This window comes from Mchenga conophoros, linkage group LG5 (assembly GCF_057382185.1).
Source record: "Mchenga conophoros isolate Kocher_MC1m ecotype Shallow Benthic linkage group LG5, M_conophoros_male_GT1.1, whole genome shotgun sequence".
NCBI lineage: Eukaryota > Metazoa > Chordata > Actinopteri > Cichliformes > Cichlidae > Mchenga > Mchenga conophoros.
In genome coordinates, this window is record NC_140530.1 from 13,254,302 (window position 1) to 13,271,833 (window position 17,532).

Sequence of the window (17,532 nt, forward strand, 5' to 3'; positions counted from 1 at the left end):
AGTTAAGTGGTGTGCGTCGGAGCGCCAGTCGAAGCGAGTTCATCTTCCTATCATCATTTTTAAATACATTCAGGCGTACAAGCATGATTTTCAAGAACATTTTCTTCATTAGGTTAAAAATCATGCATTGTTTGGTTAATAACACTACAGCTTTGGCTTCTTTTGTAATATATTTTTTTATTGTAAATTCAATATATGCTCCTGATGTTGTAAACCTGAGTGAGTAAGCTGCAAAATCATACCATAACTAAAATGCAGTGTGAACATTAAGGAGTGTTACAACATTGATATTTAATAATGATGATATCATGGGAATGATACACATATCCACATACAGGGAGTGCAGAATTATTAGGCAAATGAGTATTTTGTCCACATCATCCTCTTCATGCATGTTGTCTTACTCCAAGCTGTATAGGCTTGAAAGCCTACTACCAATTAAGCATATTAGGTGATGTGCATCTCTGTAATGAGAAGGGGTGTGGTCTAATGACATCAACACCCTATATCAGGTGTGCATAATTATTAGGCAACTTCCTTTCCTTTGGCAAAATGGGTCAAAAGAAGGACTTGACAGGCTCAGAAAAGTCAGAAATAGTGAGATATCTTGCAGAGGGATGCAGCAGTCTCAAAATTGCAAAGCTTGATCATCGAACAATCAAGCGTTTCATTCAAAATAGTCAACAGGGTCGCAAGAAGCGTGTGGAAAAACCAAGGCGCAAAATAACTGCCCATGAACTGAGAAAAGTCAAGCGTGCAGCTGCCAAGATGCCACTTGCCACCAGTTTGGCCATATTTCAGAGCTGCAACATCACTGGAGCGCCCAAAAGCACAAGGTGTGCAATACTCAGAGACATGGCCAAGGTAAGAAAGGCTGAAAGACGACCACCACTGAACAAGACACACAAGCTGAAACGTCAAGACTGGGCTAAGAAATATCTCAAGACTGGTTTTTCTAAGGTTTTATGGACTGATGAAATGAGAGTGAGTCTTGATGGGCCAGATGGATGGGCCCGTGGCTGGATTGGTAAAGGGCAGAGAGCTCCAGTCCGACTCAGACGCCAGCAAGGTGGAGGTGGAGTACTGGTTTGGGCTGGTATCATCAATGATGAGCTTGTGGGGCCTTTTCGGGTTGAGGATGGAGTCAAGCTCAACTCCCAGTCCTACTGCCAGTTTCTGGAAGACACCTTCTTCAAGCAGTGGTACAGGAAGAAGTCTGCATCCTTCAAGAAAAACATGATTTCCATGCAGGACAATGCTCCATCACACGCGTCCAAGTACTCCACAGCGTGGCTGGCAAGAAAGGGTATAAAAGAAGAAAAACTAATGACATGGCCTCCTTGTTCACCTGATCTGAACCCCATTGAGAACCTATGGTCCATCATCAAATGTGAGATTTACAAGGAGGGAAAACAGTACACCTCTCTGAACAGTGTCTGGGAGGCTGTGGTTGCTGCTGCACACAATGTTGATGGTGAACAGATCAAAACACTGACAGAATCCATGGATGGCAGGCTTTTGAGTGTCCTTGCAAAGAAAGGTGGCTATATTGGTCTCTGATTTGTTTTTGTTTTGTTTTTGAATGTCAGAAATGTATATTTGTGAATGTGTAGATGTTATATTGGTTTCACTGGTGAAAAGAAATAATTGAAATGGGTATATATTTGTTTTTTGTTAAGTTGCCTAATAATTATGCACAGTAATAGTCACCTGCACACACAGATATCCCCCTAAAATAGCTAAAACTAAAAACAAACTAAAAACTACTTCCAAAAACATTCAGCTTTGATATTAATGAGTTTTTTGGGTTCATTGAGAACATGGTTGTTGTTCAATAATAAAATTATTCCTCAAAAATACAACTTGCCTAATAATTCTGCACTCCCTGTATTTAAAAGATGGACATAGCTTTGATATTAAAAAATTAAGCCACTGGTAAACTATGTATAAAAAAATTGGTCCACATTAATGCTAAAAAGAATGATAAAATGCATTTAGTGTGGGCCTTCCTTGTGACTAACAAGTCATTACCCTATGAGATGGTGGTTAAAATACTCAGTCCATATTTGATATGGATCTAAACTAACCAACGACTGGTGTCATGGTGTCTACACTCATCTTTTACATCCAGTGGCCAGTACCCCAGTGTGTAGATACGATTGCTCCACAGAGGTGACCTGTCGAGGGTGTACGCGGTCCAGTAACAGCTGAGAACTGGATAAGCAGTTAAGAAACTTGATTGACAGATGATTGTGGATATGAGTGAGACGTTCACACTTTACAGAAGCTAGCTTTCCTCATTTGCCAGTTTTCTCTAACCCCATTTGGCAGAAAAGATTACATTTTATACGTTTTATAAGTATACTGTGTGTTATTTTTGTCATGATAACCGTGTAATTAAAAACAGATATTGTGGTAGCCTGAGAGTATACATAAATAATGCCACTTACTTGAATAAATGGAAAAAGGAGGCCCACGGCAAAGTTAGATAGCCAGTTTACTGTGCCAGCGATCATGAAGGCAGCAGGTCGATAAGACTGTTCAAACAGTTCCCCGGTCAGGATAAAGGGGATGCCACCTGACAGAGAAAAAGACAGATGCTTAATGATTTATTGATTGATTAATTTTATTATTTTTTTTAAAAATTCTCCAATCTGCTCTATATTTGTTACAATTGACAAAAAAAATGTGCCAGGTGACTTTAAGTTAGATATTAATAATCCCTCTAACTGTACTGCAACAGAATTTCTTAACATTGCTAAATTATTCATTTAGGGCAATGTGTTACCAGCCCCACACAGGATCTGGCTTTTACGCTTGACATATCTGTTAACTGTCGCCTAATGAAAGCCATTATTCTTACACCAACTCATAAAAAATATGTCTTGTTGTCTTGAGTAACAATAATAAGCACAATCCAAGGTTCAACCCTATCAACTGACTCATTCATCATACTCAGTTTTCTATCTTTGCTATATCTTCTAAGGTTTGTGAAAAATTTCTGTTGTCTGAGTTTTATTTATGAGTTCCACGACACGCCGATGATGTGGAAGTCTCAAAAACTCACAAAAAGTCATTTAAAAATATGATACATTTGGCTTTAAAGGGTTAAAGAGGTTTTACCTGTCATAAATCCCTGGCACCTCTCTATCACAAACAAATCCCTTTCATCTCGCTGTGATCCAGATTACTTTAAAACAACCAGTTTCTTCCCTCCTCAGACTCCACTGCTTTAAAGAATTACAGACCCATTTCCAAACAGCCATTTATTTCAAACATCTTTGAGAAAATTGTTGCTCATCACTTCCTTCAGCTGGCTGAGGGAAACATCTTTGATTAATTCCAATCTGGTTACTGATCAAACAGCACCACTAAAACATGACCATAACCTAAAATTACTAAAAAAATACAACACTAAAGATAAAGGTGACTATTCCACTTTGGTCCTACTAGACTCATCTGCTGTCTTTGACACCACTGATCATGTCATTCTTACTAACAGATTACAGAATTAGGTTGGCATCACTGCCACAGCTCTCAAATAGTTTTCATCACAATTATCTGACAGATACTTCAGTCCTTATCCGCACCTGTCTTATGTGGAGTCAGTCAAGGCTCAGTCATTGGCCCATTTCTGTTCTCTTTACTAATGTTACCCTGGTTGAGCTTCAAAGCCATTTCTTACCATTTATATGCTGATGATACACAGCTGTACTTTTTTTGTCAAGCCTAACAACCTGAACAGCCTCCCCTACATCAGGGGATGCTTCATTGTCTGTAAAAAAATGGATGTCCTCAAATTTCCTCCCATTTCAATTCTGGTAAAATTGAAGTTTTTTATGATCAGTCCTGAAAACTTCTCTGTGGAGCTCACATCAAGAAAGTGCATCAGCTCACTCTGGAGTAATATCATATCATCTCCTAAGGACGTTGGTATCACAGCTCTTAAGTTAATCTTGTTTCCTTCATCACAGAAAATAAATCCTGACTGTGATTCAATAATGTGGTATTGTTAATACGCAGTTTAGTTTTCTCCAGCATTGATTATTGGAATCATTAACACAAACACCACAAGTTCTGAAATTATTTAATGGGAATCCTCTACAGTTTCTATTCCAACAATACATGCATATAGGCATAAATCCTGGTATTAAGGTCCAGACCAAACTTTTGTTGAAGTGAAATAAAAGTTGCTTCCCTGTTGTCTTATCAATAAATGACACAACAACACAGCATGCAGTTAGAATATTTTCTTAAGCACACAAAACACATGAAGATGGATTTGCTAAATTCTTTTGGCCCCTCAATTATGGATGTAAACACAGTGCCACAGTTGAAAATGGCTAAAAGAGAAAACCTTCGGGCATTCTTATACAAACCAAAGAAACAGTAAAAGGCAACCATCTCTTGGAGCGCTGAGTCTTGGGTAGATTATGTTGGCAGAGAAGCCAAGAGTACCAACAATTTGTTGCAGTGGGCGTATAGCATGTGCAGTAGATTGAAAAAAAGCATGATTAAGGGCGCATGCAGCATGTTTTGCTTGAATGTAAATGACTGAAAACAAAATGCCTTTCAACATTGCTGTGCATGGTCAAGTGATGGAAGAGAATCACACGCAGGGTCATTGTTTATTTTCACAATGTAGACACTATTATTATAAGTTATGCCTAATTTGGAATCAGCTCCAGCCTGCAGAATACTGATGTGAGGGTATAGATGGTGTTCTGTGTAAACCAAAGCATGCTGTCGATTGGTGTTCGCAGGCAGCTTCGAACGTGGCTCCCTATAACCTCACACATCTCACAGTTTCTCCCACACTGATTCTAAACAAAGATATGCACACATGGATGAGTTTATATCTGCATTGTTACTTGTCTGGTATGATTTAAGATATCACTGCTATTGCCTTGTGCATTGTAAATGTGGTTGAAATATCCAACAAAAACATCGGCTAAGATAAAAATCTTTCAGACCAGTGGCTTTTGCATTTAATCCTCACAGCAGGTTTTTTGTTGTCACATAATTGCTTCTGAGGCGACAGTTAATGAGCTACAAGCCACATGAGCATTTTCGGCGTGTGGTGAATAAAGGGAGGAATGGCTTCCATTAGCCCTTAGCATCCTCTTACATTTAATTGCTTGTAGTAATAAACTATCCCATTGATGGAAAAAGATGCTTTTTAACAAATGTGACCAGCTGATTAAAAGTGATTGCATGTGTTCATGCAAGAACAGAGCTGACCTACCTACCTACCACAGGGATAAAGGACTGGCTCTGTGTGAGCACATTACAGCCTCAGATTCTTGAGGTAGTAGAGAAGATAATCAGCTTCACATCAGGTGCGTTATTTGAAAAATTCACTTACTGTGATAGTTTTCTTTATAATGCTAACACAGAAAACCAGTTATTTATAAAGCCTTACTCTGATTGAGAAATGATCTCTTCCTCTTCCCAAAGTCTAAACTTGACACCAAGCAGTTTTAATGTCGATTAATTAGGGGTATGACAGTCTGAGATGCATACCAGTCACAGTTCTGTCTTTCTGTCTCACCTGGTTTTCTGCAGCAATGAACCCCCCCCCCCCCCCCCCCCCCCGCTTTGGCTTTGTGTATCAGAGCCTAATGTTACAGTAGCAGAAAGAAGACAGTGAGCAGCTGTGCATGAATATGAATTCACTAATTCACATAACTAATTTGCATTCACATTCGAAGCCTTAGTTTTAAAGTTTGCAAACACGAATCACATTTACTGATAAATTTCAGACATATTAGGCATTTTGTGCATGATTCCTCCCCAGGATTGCAACTCTGATATAAATGTAACACAAAACTAATCACAGTAGCAGGACAGCACCACACGGGACAGAACAAATGTGCAGACACACAATGCAGAGAGAATGTGTATATATGTATAAGTTGTATAAGAGGCTAGGGTTCGGTGTGTTTACAACTATTAAAAAAATGGATGAAAAGCAAAGTGATATTTAGAGCAATTTAAGCTTAAAAATGTTGGCAATGCCTTACAATTTAACTTCAGTTAATTAAGTGGTTGAGGATTTGCCAAGGACAGCCATTTAATTGGGCTATTCATGTTATACGGCCAGCAGCATAAGTTTGTGGAGGAGACGGCATGCTACCATCTATGTGCTAGTTTTACCTAAATGTCAAAGCCCTTTTCTCTGGAAACATCCGTCTTTATGACCTGTGCGGACACATTTTTACTGTATGGCCTATTTATGTTAACGATTAATATCCAACCGCGTATATACATGATAAAATTGAAAAAAAAAAATGTACGGGGGGAGATTCCTGCTAGAGGGAATTGCATTTATCAAAATTATACTGGCAAATGTTTTCTGCATTAAAACATACAATTGTTTGGATTACAACACGTTCACACTGAGGGACTCGCAGCTGGTGGGCAATGCATGCATACATTACAGCATTCTGACACGTTCGTGTTCATGCAAAAATATGACATGTGCATTGTTCCAGTGTTTATTGTAGCGTACATCAAAACCATACAAATGGAAGAAGAAATTTCAAAAGATATACATCCAAATACAAATCTCAGAACCAATGCTGTAGCTTTGCTATTCACTTGCTTACTAATGGATGGCGTGTTTAAGTGTATTATTAAATAATTAGCATTTATCTGCTAGTATGACAGAATGCAATTAAAGCTATTTAATAATTAAGAGATCATTTGTGACAGAAAACAAAAGGTTTAATTAAAAAACATGAATTAAATCAGGCCTGAATGATATAACATCACAGAGCAGATCAGACCAAAAAATGGGTTGGATTTGTGACAGGAACTGTTGCACTGTCCTTCTGTTTAGGGCTGAACGATTATGGAAAATAATCTAATTGCGATTTTTTGCCCCAATATTGCGATTGCGATGCGATATGCGATTATTTTTTAAGGTCTTTGTCTTCTGTATTATTAAACAAAGACAAGCAATACATCATATAGTATGGCCAATACTATATTACATTAATTTTAAACTGTTCTTTCCTGGAAGACAGACCTCTGTTATGATGACATGAGGTGATGCATGAATTGATGACTGACATTTTTATTTAACTTCTTCAATCACAACAGTATATTTGAACATACACAATAGTTTATTTTTAGCTTACAAACATCTGAGCATAAAGTGCTGACAAGGAACCCTGGTGTAAACATTAAAATGAAAGTCAGTACAATGTGCAGATTGCAGAAATATACATAAACAAAATCAGTGGCTTTACCACACTCAGTTTTTCGACATCTGTGAACTACTAGACAGTCATTCAATTAAAAAATAATATTAAATAAATAAAACTAATAAATAAAAAATACACACATCTTACTGATCTCTGCAGTCAGTAACATTACACATAAAGTGCAAACATAATAGCAATTGTATAAACACACACACAAACACGCCTTTAAAGTTTAAAGGCGTGAAATTGGACGGTCTAGTTCTGATTAGCGTCACCGCTGTCTCGGTGGAGTTTAATAAACTCGGCCGTCTGCTTCTTGCTATCTAAAATATAACCAGACACTGGTGTAAATTCTCAACCGTCTCATACTTCTGTTTAATCAGTTTTCTGTTTGACGTTTAGTCAGCTGTGTGAAAACCAAGGAGGAACCCACCCGGGGGATTAATAAAGTTTTATTTTATCTAATCTAATAACTTTAATCTCAGCCAAACCGATTTACTCACGAACAAACAAAACACTGAAAAAAGCCCAACAATAACATTTTTAGGTTGTCTAAGTGACTTATATATTACGTTTAACCCGAGCAGCGAAACTCCGCGGTGATCTGAAAATGATGTGCCGGGAGTTGTGCCGTTCTCGGCCGCATCAGTAACCCTCGAGCTCCCGGCTAGCTGTCGAGCTGGTGGGTAGCAGACGCCTCTGAAAACGTCGAAGCACTTTTGCAAATATGGGATATCTTGATAAACCGAGCAGATATTTGATGTTTACACAACTACTTTCTCGCCTGAAAATATGTTAAAAGTTTATTTTGTGACCCAGAAAGATTAGTATGAGTAATTTTAAAACTTAGTAGCGGCCGCCATTGCTGGAAACTGGAGTTTGGCTGGGCCGCGCTATGAATTCTGGGATATGGTAGTAATTTGGACAGCCTTCAGCGCGTCGCTGTGACGTAATCGGTCTACAAATGCGGCCTCAGGAGGATGCAGCCCATGAATTTGGACATGTCCAGAGTATAATCGCAGCCTTTGCGGTTAGAAAATTGCACTTGATCATGTCGCGATATTATCGCAAATGCGATATATCGTTCAGCCCTACTTCTGTTTCAGCTTGACCTGCTGCGATGTCAGTGGACTGGTTACACGCTACTAGTGCCAGACCCTTGATCTGTTGTGCCTCAGGCAGACAGAGCTGCAGAGTAAAACAAATACAAGAAGGCCTCACTAGAGGCAAGTGGGTTTCTTTCTCTCTCACCCACAATTAGTTGTGACAGATCTTTTTGTTTTAAATCAACTTAAATATTTATCAATCAGTGTTTTATGCCAATGCTGGAGTTTTCATTTTTCATACATATAGTTTTGTTTCATTTACAAAAGCATAATCAGCATTATTGTTTATGAGATGGTTATAGTTGGTTTTAAATTATGCACAGGTCCCAGAGACACTGCTGTTCCTGGAACAATCTTGGTTATGTGCGTAGTCACCCCTAATGGCAAATTCTGAGCTAAGAAAAATCCTGTGTGACCTTGTCATAACTCATGTGGCTTACTCGATTGCTCTCCATTTGTTGTATCTATGTTTCTAATATTATCTAACAACAGTTCACACACTAATTACATAATGGGATAATACTGTCACAGTAGCAGAATGGTGCCCAGCAAGGGCACAGCAAGGGTGTCATATTTTGCGGTATATTCAGAAACGTCCAAGTATTTAATGGATTTAGAAGTAAAAGATAATCGTGCTCAGAAAATCATCATTAATGCCAGTAGATGCATTTAGAGTTAGACTGTTAAAGTACCAGTTTTTAACATTTCCACTTAATATTTAAGCACATCACTGTGGAGTTTGAAAAGCAGCACCACTACTTAAACTGATGTACTGCTGAGCAGTTCTGAGTTGTTCTGAGGACTAATGTAAAATGAAGTCTGGTATTCATTTACTAATTGTGACTTTATAAAATCTTGGCTAAAACATTTTAATCCTTGTGAGTTTGTTAAAGGTTATAGCAGAGCATTTATGGAGACCATCTGCAGGGATAACATTTTTTTTAAAAAAAAGCAACTAAAGGGAAAGATTATTTTTCTCGCTGATATGACAAGAAATGTAGACGTCGTCTAAAATGTTACATGACTGAGAAAAAACTGTCAAAGCTCACAAAATTACTAGGATGTTTCTGCTTTTCTTTGCACGCCACAGAAATGCACATATCTATTACCGGCTCAGCTTCACATAATCAGATGAGACTTATAAAGTAAGGCTGTCATGGACCTCAACACATCACTGCAGTTTTGTCAAGCTATTTGCAGGTATGTGACCACAAACAATGCAACACTAATGTGTCCACTGTTTTGGACAATAAGCCCCCAGTCAACTGGGCTTAGAAACATCCACAATCATCTGGCAACCACTGGATGCTAGATGTAACTGGCTGCTGGAGGTTGACAGCAGTTATTGGGAACATGACTGCAAAAGCTCGAGTTACTGGTCGTTACAATCACCTCATATTCTTTCACCCTCTGGTTGATGAATTGAGACAAAATTTGTTGCATTTGCTGTAGTTTCAGGGTGGGCTTTTTCCAAGCAGCCATTTTGACATTTAAACACAGGTGGTAGTAAACATTACTTAATACTCTGTAGCTAGATAGAAAATAATCTTTGACTTAAAAAAGATGGAAATGTCCTATTTTAATGGAAAGTAGGACATTAAAAGAGTTTAATATGGTAAATATATTGCACATTTACGTGCTAATCATCAGTAGCATAGAATTATCATACTCATGTTGGGATGCAGGCAACAGCTTTTGACTCAAAACACTGCAGTGCTTGCTAACATACAGCACAGAGTGACTAGCATGTATTTTGTGTGTCATCCAGAAAACATCTTTTAATCATCTCTTACGTTCACTATCCATCTTGGCTCATTCATTAATTTTGGGCAGTTTAAAAATAATTACTAGCTGGCTGACTGTACTGCATTATGCACAATAAAAAGTCATCATAAATATGAGATAATTACTTTGGATTAGTTTCTTAAAGTAATTTCCATCCAGGCGTAGGTCATGACACCATTAAGAGCCTGGTTTGGAGTCAGTAAGTGTGCTCTGGGCATCTGTGACATCTTTCTTTTATCTAACACAAAAGAGTAGCAAGTAAAATGTCACTAAAATAACTCTTCAAAAATGTGGAGGCTGCTTCTGCTATTCAATGAAGATCAAAAGATATTTTTAACTCGGTGTATTCTGGCGAAAAGAAAAAAAACTGGCTGAGCATCAGCATTTGACTAACTCCACAGCTGTTGTATTACCCAGTTCGCTGTGTTTACTCTAAGGCTTTTCTGACACTAAAAGAGAAAGATGTCTGTGAGAGTGAACTGCGGGGAGTTAAGCTCATATTCTGCCCACAGCAGGAAAAAAAAACAGCTGAGGAATTTCCAGGTCAATTGCTCTCTCAGCTTGAATATATTGTAGATGAGTCCAGAGGAGAGAGGCGAGGCCATTTTTGCCCAGGAGCAAGCAGAGTCATGGCACAAACCGGTGGCCCTGACTAGAAACATGCTAACTGGTGAGTTGATGCTTAATCTTTGAGCAGAAACGAGAGGCTTACCAACATGTCAGCGTTAACTTTGGAGTGAAGGGGAAAAGTCAGGATTGCAATTATTATATTATTATTACAGGAGACTGTTTGCAGGACACACAATGCTGAGTCCACACAGAGCTCGCATTGACAAAGGAATTCATGTGCCATCTCAAAGGATTCCTGATCCATGACACCATTCATGTTTCCAACAATAGGAAAACCTCTTCCGGCTGGTAATGCAGAGACAGTTATGAATCCAGAAGCAAAGGCATTTCAAGTGTTCTCTTCTTCACATTCAGGACCCAAAAGACAGCCGAGGACGAGCTCCTGGCAGAAGATCAATACCACATCTATGTGAACAAAACATTGTTTCCTGCTTTTCAGAAACCGGGCACTGTATCCATGGGTGGAATATTACAAAGTGCAAACGATCCTCACAGGAGACATCAGCCTTGGGATGCAAAGAAATATTTATGAAGCTAAGAAAGAAATTACAACAATCAGGGCTCTACTGCAAACTACAGCAACTTATGATCATAATTTATATTTTTATGCTAAATGCAACTGTGAGGGTTGATTTAAGTGTTAATTCATGAGGCTAAATGACAAATTAGTCAAACGACATACTGTACAGCAAGACTGGGATATTAAAAAAAAGTAGAAACTCTGCCTCTGTGTACTGAGAAGACACAATAAATGACAAGAGATGATAAACACAAAAATGACAGATGCACCCACACGCATATAATTTCACATGCAGAGACCATTTCCCTCACAGACTCATAAATCCATAAGACTTTACTTCTTCCTTCATTTCTTTTGCTCTTCTAATCATTTTTTTCTCCGTCTGCCACGCAATCATTAAGTTTCCCCTTGGTGTGAGTTCACTCCACAGAGACGCTGCTCTTATCACTTCGGTTTCTGTGTGTTTTTGCTCGTGGCTCCTAAAGAGAAAGCGCATGCCACTCTTGTCAGGAAGCATTCCCATCTTACCCCTGGTGTCTCTCATTGCTTGCCACCTCTCACAACAGCAAGCCGGGTGGCCCAACATGTTTATGTCCAGATTCTCAGGTGAAAGGTGATTCATCTTGTTCAGTGGATTTCAGTCTCCTCTGTCGTGGCCTGTCTGTAGCACTTTGCAACCATCTTTTTGTCTTTCCCTCACTTATATCGACAAATGGACGATTGACTGCAAAAATCCATAACTTTCCAAAAAGAAACTCTTTTGTTTTAAATCTGATTTATGTGAATGGAACTGATTTGACCTAAATGTGTCGTGTATGATGGAGTTATCCTACTTTTGTTTTGCAACTCCCAGAAAATTATTCAATTGTACTAAAATAACAATACAAGTCAGGCTCAGACCACAACTGCCGATTATTTATTCAAATAGCTTTTAGCTGAATTCCAATGCAATTGAAAATCTTTACGACTGTGATTTAATTTACACTCCACCAAAGCTCCAGTGATATAAATAATAACAGTATTTCACCACCCACACACCACCACGATTGCGAAGGGAACTACACATAGAGAATCCTTAATGTTGTAGCCAAATTGAGTGTCCTTCACTCTCAAAGTAGCAGTACTACTCTATTACTAGCCATACTCACACAAGCCCTGCTCTGAAGAAGAGTGCTGCTGGGCTGTGGCTGTGGAGCCACATCTTGCACTGGGTCGCTGCTTCTGTCAAATTAGATACTCTTTGTTTTTGAAAAAGAAAACAAAAGAGATCACCGTGGTTCTGATTGGTGTATCGAATCTGGCAGAGCCAGCAGGGGCAGTTGTGCTGGCTTTGAAAGATGCAGGTATGCCCTAGGTTTGGTTTTTGGCTAAGAGGAACTCTGATTCTTAGCTCCTGTTCACATTAAAGCAGCTGAAAGCAGTATATATTTCACTTCACTTCACTAATAGAATAAGGTGTCACTCTTGGTCGTACAACCCTTATATGTGTTCAGTAATTTTGCACAAACATTTCACTTAAGTTGTCTGCCAGTGAAAAATGTGCACAGAGCCATTTTTATGTAAATACACAATTTACACTTGGACAATAAGGGGTCTAGTGTAATATGACAGGGAACACCAATTATTTTCCTTTTATCGCTGAACAATGTTTATCTATAGCGACTGCTTCAATGCTTTTCCATAATCGCCTCCAGGCAGATTTGCACTGTAGTGCACAAAAGAATGTCATTTGCATTTTATCCCACAAAGAAAACTCTCCTACAACACGTGGGTTTGTTTACTTGCTCCTGCAGTGATTGAATACTTCCATTCTGACCAACAGATAAAATGTCAAAGGAGCAACGTGATCAATATTAATATGTTAATGTTGAAAGAAATCACTGTGTGCCATCAATGTGGTCAGCTGATTTGGGGAACAAAAGGATTCAAGGACTCTCCACTGGATTATGTTTGTGTAAAGTGAGCACAATATGCTACAATCTAATTAAAAGTTTTCTTCAGCCACCTACCTATAATGAATGTTCTCAAACTCTCACGGGCCAGTGCTACCACTCAGCCTTCTAGTAGATGTACATTTGGTTTAAATTAGAAAATCCTAGAAGATTTTTTAAAAAGTTGCCCTCTGACTTTGAGGTCAAGGTCACTGGGATTCTCACTCTTCCGAGACTTTTAGTAGATGCATTTATAGTATTCATTTGCAAAATTGTTACTGCCTTCTGCTCAAGCTATTGTATTCACAAACTTGTCGCATGCTGGCCTGGCAGGGGGACAGCTATAGGTCATCAACCTTTTATGGATGAGAGGTAAAATGATTATATCATTATTACTTCTGATTAGCGTCATTAAAATACATTAAAATAGTAAGCGGATGGTCACTGGTCAGGAGCAGGACAAGATCGCAGTTACATGTATCCAACCAGCAAAAAGTTGACTGCATGAAAGTAACACATTACTAGAAAGAAAAACTTGTCAAAGTTGTAAAATGTTTGTTTGCAGCAGCTCACAGCCATGACTGGGAGGAGCTTTTTAAAACTTTCTCCTTACTGAACATTTTAGTAATTCCAGTGTTCAATTACAATGCTTCCCTGTGAAAAAGCTAAAAAAAAAACAAAAAAAAAACAGCACCATCCCTAATCAAGAGTAAAATAAATGAGTTCTTCTTCTGAAGATAACTAAGCTCAAAGAATAGCCACATGCTTATTTTTAATTCTGTTTAACTGACTCTGCCCACCACAGTCCTTTTTTTTTTAAAGCGCTTTGTTAGCGTCTTCTCCTCTAGAGATCAATTCTGCCATTTCCTCAAAGTGACAAGTTTATAGTGGCAACACTTTCTGTGAGTTCAGCCTGCATTGATCCCTTGCCCTTGTGCTCTATTGTTGAGGATTAGAAGAACTTTTATTTGTTAGATCACAAACTTCATCTCCAGGCTGTTCACTAAAGAGAAGTCATCAGGGAACTGAGACAGGGAGAAATAAAGAGGATGAGAGATGAGTTTGTACCATACACAAAGTGCTTAGTTTGACAATATGGGTTTGTTTCTTGTACATGCTCGTCTCTCAGTGGTATGTCAATAGTGCAATATGAAAGAAAAGCTGCAAAGTTACACAACAAACCGACCAAAATAACAATGCACACATCTAGGTGCAAACGGTGACAGCTTGACTGTGAAATGCTTATTTTTATCCTCGGCGGCAGAATAATCCCCGCTTTACATGAGAAGTGACTCACCAGCATAAACTGATTTAATTGTTCAGCTGTGAAATGAGCACGTGCTTAAAATATTGATTTCAAGAACTTCTTCCAAATTAGATTTGAAACTGTTTACAGAGCAGGAGAAACCTCTGTCTGCAGGCTGGGTTTGCAGGGGGGCTCAGTTTGAATCCAACAGATTCAAATTCCACGTTCACCATGTGCCTGTATGGATTCTCTCCAGATACTCCACAGACATGCTTATTACATTAATAGGTGAGCCTAAATTGGTTGTACTGTAGGTGTGAATGTGAGTACATCTGTCTGTTTCAGCCTTGCGATAGACTGGGGACCTGTCCAATATTCACCCCACATCTTATCAAATGACAGCTGGAATCGCTTCCAGCCCTACCCCGCAATCTTGATTTGGATAAGCAGTTAAGAAAATGGATGAGTTTCTGTCACATTAAAATAATTTGGTACTAAACTTTCAATAATTTCTGTCAGACGTTAGGGCTGACTCCAAAAAGTGGCAAATTTATTTCACAGTAAGCAGGAAGACAGCTATTTTGGCCAATGCATCCAAACTTTGGATGTTGCCTTCAAGGTGCTGCACTGACGAATCAAAATGCACAGAGGCTCCACTAGCTGATTGATTTTTGCTACAGCTGAGCAAATTATCTCCTTAAAGAAAAAAAAATGCACAAAAAAAATCATATGAGATACGACAACTCTACAGTTTAGATTTAAATTAAAGCCAAGTGATTCGTGCTGTGGAGCAACACTTCACATGCAACTGAGTCAGTGCTATCACAAAGAGCTGCAGGCCCATGAAGCAGGCGTCGCTGCAGTGAATATTCAGCAGGATGCAAGCTGAGGATATTCCTCCCTCGATTGAGCAACCCACGACAAAACGTGAAATGGACACAGTGGACCAGCAGGTCTATTTCACATTTTGCTTTGCCTCTCCAAAATGTGAAATGGACACCCATGCAGAAATTGCATTACAAATAGGGGCAGATAATATATTTAAAGCCATAAAGTTGGTAGTGAGCAAAAAACTTATGAAGTACATCCCAGGGTCTGTAAATTGTCAGAATCAATTAAGCTAGGCGGTTTATATGTATATATGTTTATATGTACATACATGTAAATGTGTTATGTCTGTTTAAATGCTTTCCTGTGATTATTTTCATGTTGGCTCAAAATAAAATATTACCCTCTGCTGTTCCTACAACTTCTGCTTGCGTGTCCATTTCACATTTTGGACAGGCAAAGCCTGAAATGGACACAGTGGTCTGTTTCAGGCTTTGTCGTGACATCGGGTTGGAATGAGATATCTGTTATACTGTTTAGTACTACAAATCCAGTAGAGCTCATTTAAAATTAATTACGTAAAAGTAATAATTAATTTTAGAAGGTTTTGTGAAAATAAAGTATTGGCCTAGACCAGGGGTGGGCAAGTCCAGGCCTCGAGGGCCGGTGTCCCACAGGATTTAGATATGACCCTGGGTCAACACACCTGAATCACATGATTAGTTCATTACCAGCCTCTGGAGAACTTAAGGACATGTTGAGGAGGTCATCTAGCCATTTAAATTAGCTGTGTTGGTTCAAGGACACATCTAAAACCTGCAGGACACCGGCCCTCGAGGCCTGGAGTTGCCCACCCCTGGCTTAGACCCACAAAGATCATTAATGAGTTGGATCCAACCTGTGTTTCTGTACAACACTTTGGGCAAACGTTTTGTTTTTAAACGTGCTATATAAATAAACTGGATTTGGATTTGGATTTGAACCCAAGATTCACAGGATATTTATTATGTGGATTTACAATTCGGCACTACCACTCAAATCATATCCCTTTAGATTCATGACGTATAACATAAGTACCCACATAAATGAAAAATAATGAAGAATATGTCACAACCACTGAAAGAAACACCAGTGCCGTGGGGGAAAAGACAATATTCCAAACTAACAAACACTTCACTACACTTTGGGGTTGCATTTATCTCTGCTGTCCCACAGGAAACAGTGACAACAGCATTAAAGCTATTTACTTTTTGGCAAGATAAAAGGAATTGCAATCCCAGGACTCTATAAAATAAAGATATATTTTAGGAAGATACTATTTATTGACTTGCTTCTGCTTCGAAATGACAGCTCTCAACTTGTTCTCCATGCAGAGTGTAGGGATGGAAGGAGTGATGGGATGCGGCGTAAGTTTGTTATAGACTATGCAGTATTATTTGTTTACAAAAATAGGAGGCACAGTTAAATGGGTTTAGAAACAGCTCAGGAGTGGTTTCTGACATGGGCTCAACACTCAACACGGGCGACAAAAAGAGAGAATCAGCAATTTCCAGTTGAGGTGAGAGTGTCAGCCTGCTAGAAGAAATTAAAAAAAGGAGTGGTGTGGAGCTATACTGCAGTACTCGAATGCTTCTATTTCAGTACCCTTGCACTTCAATGTATAATCGCTGTCCCTATGGTGACAGCTGCACAAATCATTAGATTCATGAACGTATACAGTGATTCAATATACAGCCTGCAGCTATGAAAAGACCCAGTAAATCTTGACTAGACATATCTGCATCAAGGATGCTCCACAACAGCTTCAGTGTACACCACAAGAATGGATTTGCTCAACAGACAGCAGTTTCACCTGTCAATCATCTGAACATCTGTCTACGTGTGAAAAATGTGCATATTTTTTTTTCTTCCTGAAGCTTCGACAGCTGTCTGTCACTATTAGAAGTAATATGTCAAAAACAGCACATTCAGTAGTTTGTACCAAACAAGGTGTGTGGACATATGTGTTTGCTGTAATGAGCAGGTGTTGGAGGACTTTGTAAAATCTGTAACTAAGTTTCAGTTCAGACTGAATCTGCACATTTTGTTGTTGTCCTGTCCTCTCCCGAAAATATGTTACAGTTATTCTTGATAAAAAGAAGCCAGAATCAAATATTTAATTATCACCTGTATTGTTCAAGGATTGTTATAAAGTTTGAGGACAAAATGCCAAATTCATAGAGCAACACAATCACAATAAAAAAGAAAGTAGGCCTTCTTTCAGACCCAAGGTTTTATG

The 17,532-nt window shown here is 38.8% G+C and overlaps 1 protein-coding gene across 4 annotated transcripts in view; it reads right to left on the reverse strand.

The window, feature by feature from the left end:
• Positions 1-17,532, reverse strand: part of slc2a9l2 (solute carrier family 2 member 9, like 2) — a 100,422-nt gene that overhangs the window by 14,790 nt on the left and 68,100 nt on the right. For all 4 annotated transcript variants that reach the window (XM_085273388.1, XM_085273386.1, XM_085273387.1 and 1 more), the window contains one exon: positions 2,451-2,578. In XM_085273388.1, the coding sequence (XP_085129514.1) occupies positions 2,451-2,578 (128 nt within the window). The remainder of the gene's footprint in view (positions 1-2,450; positions 2,579-17,532) is intronic.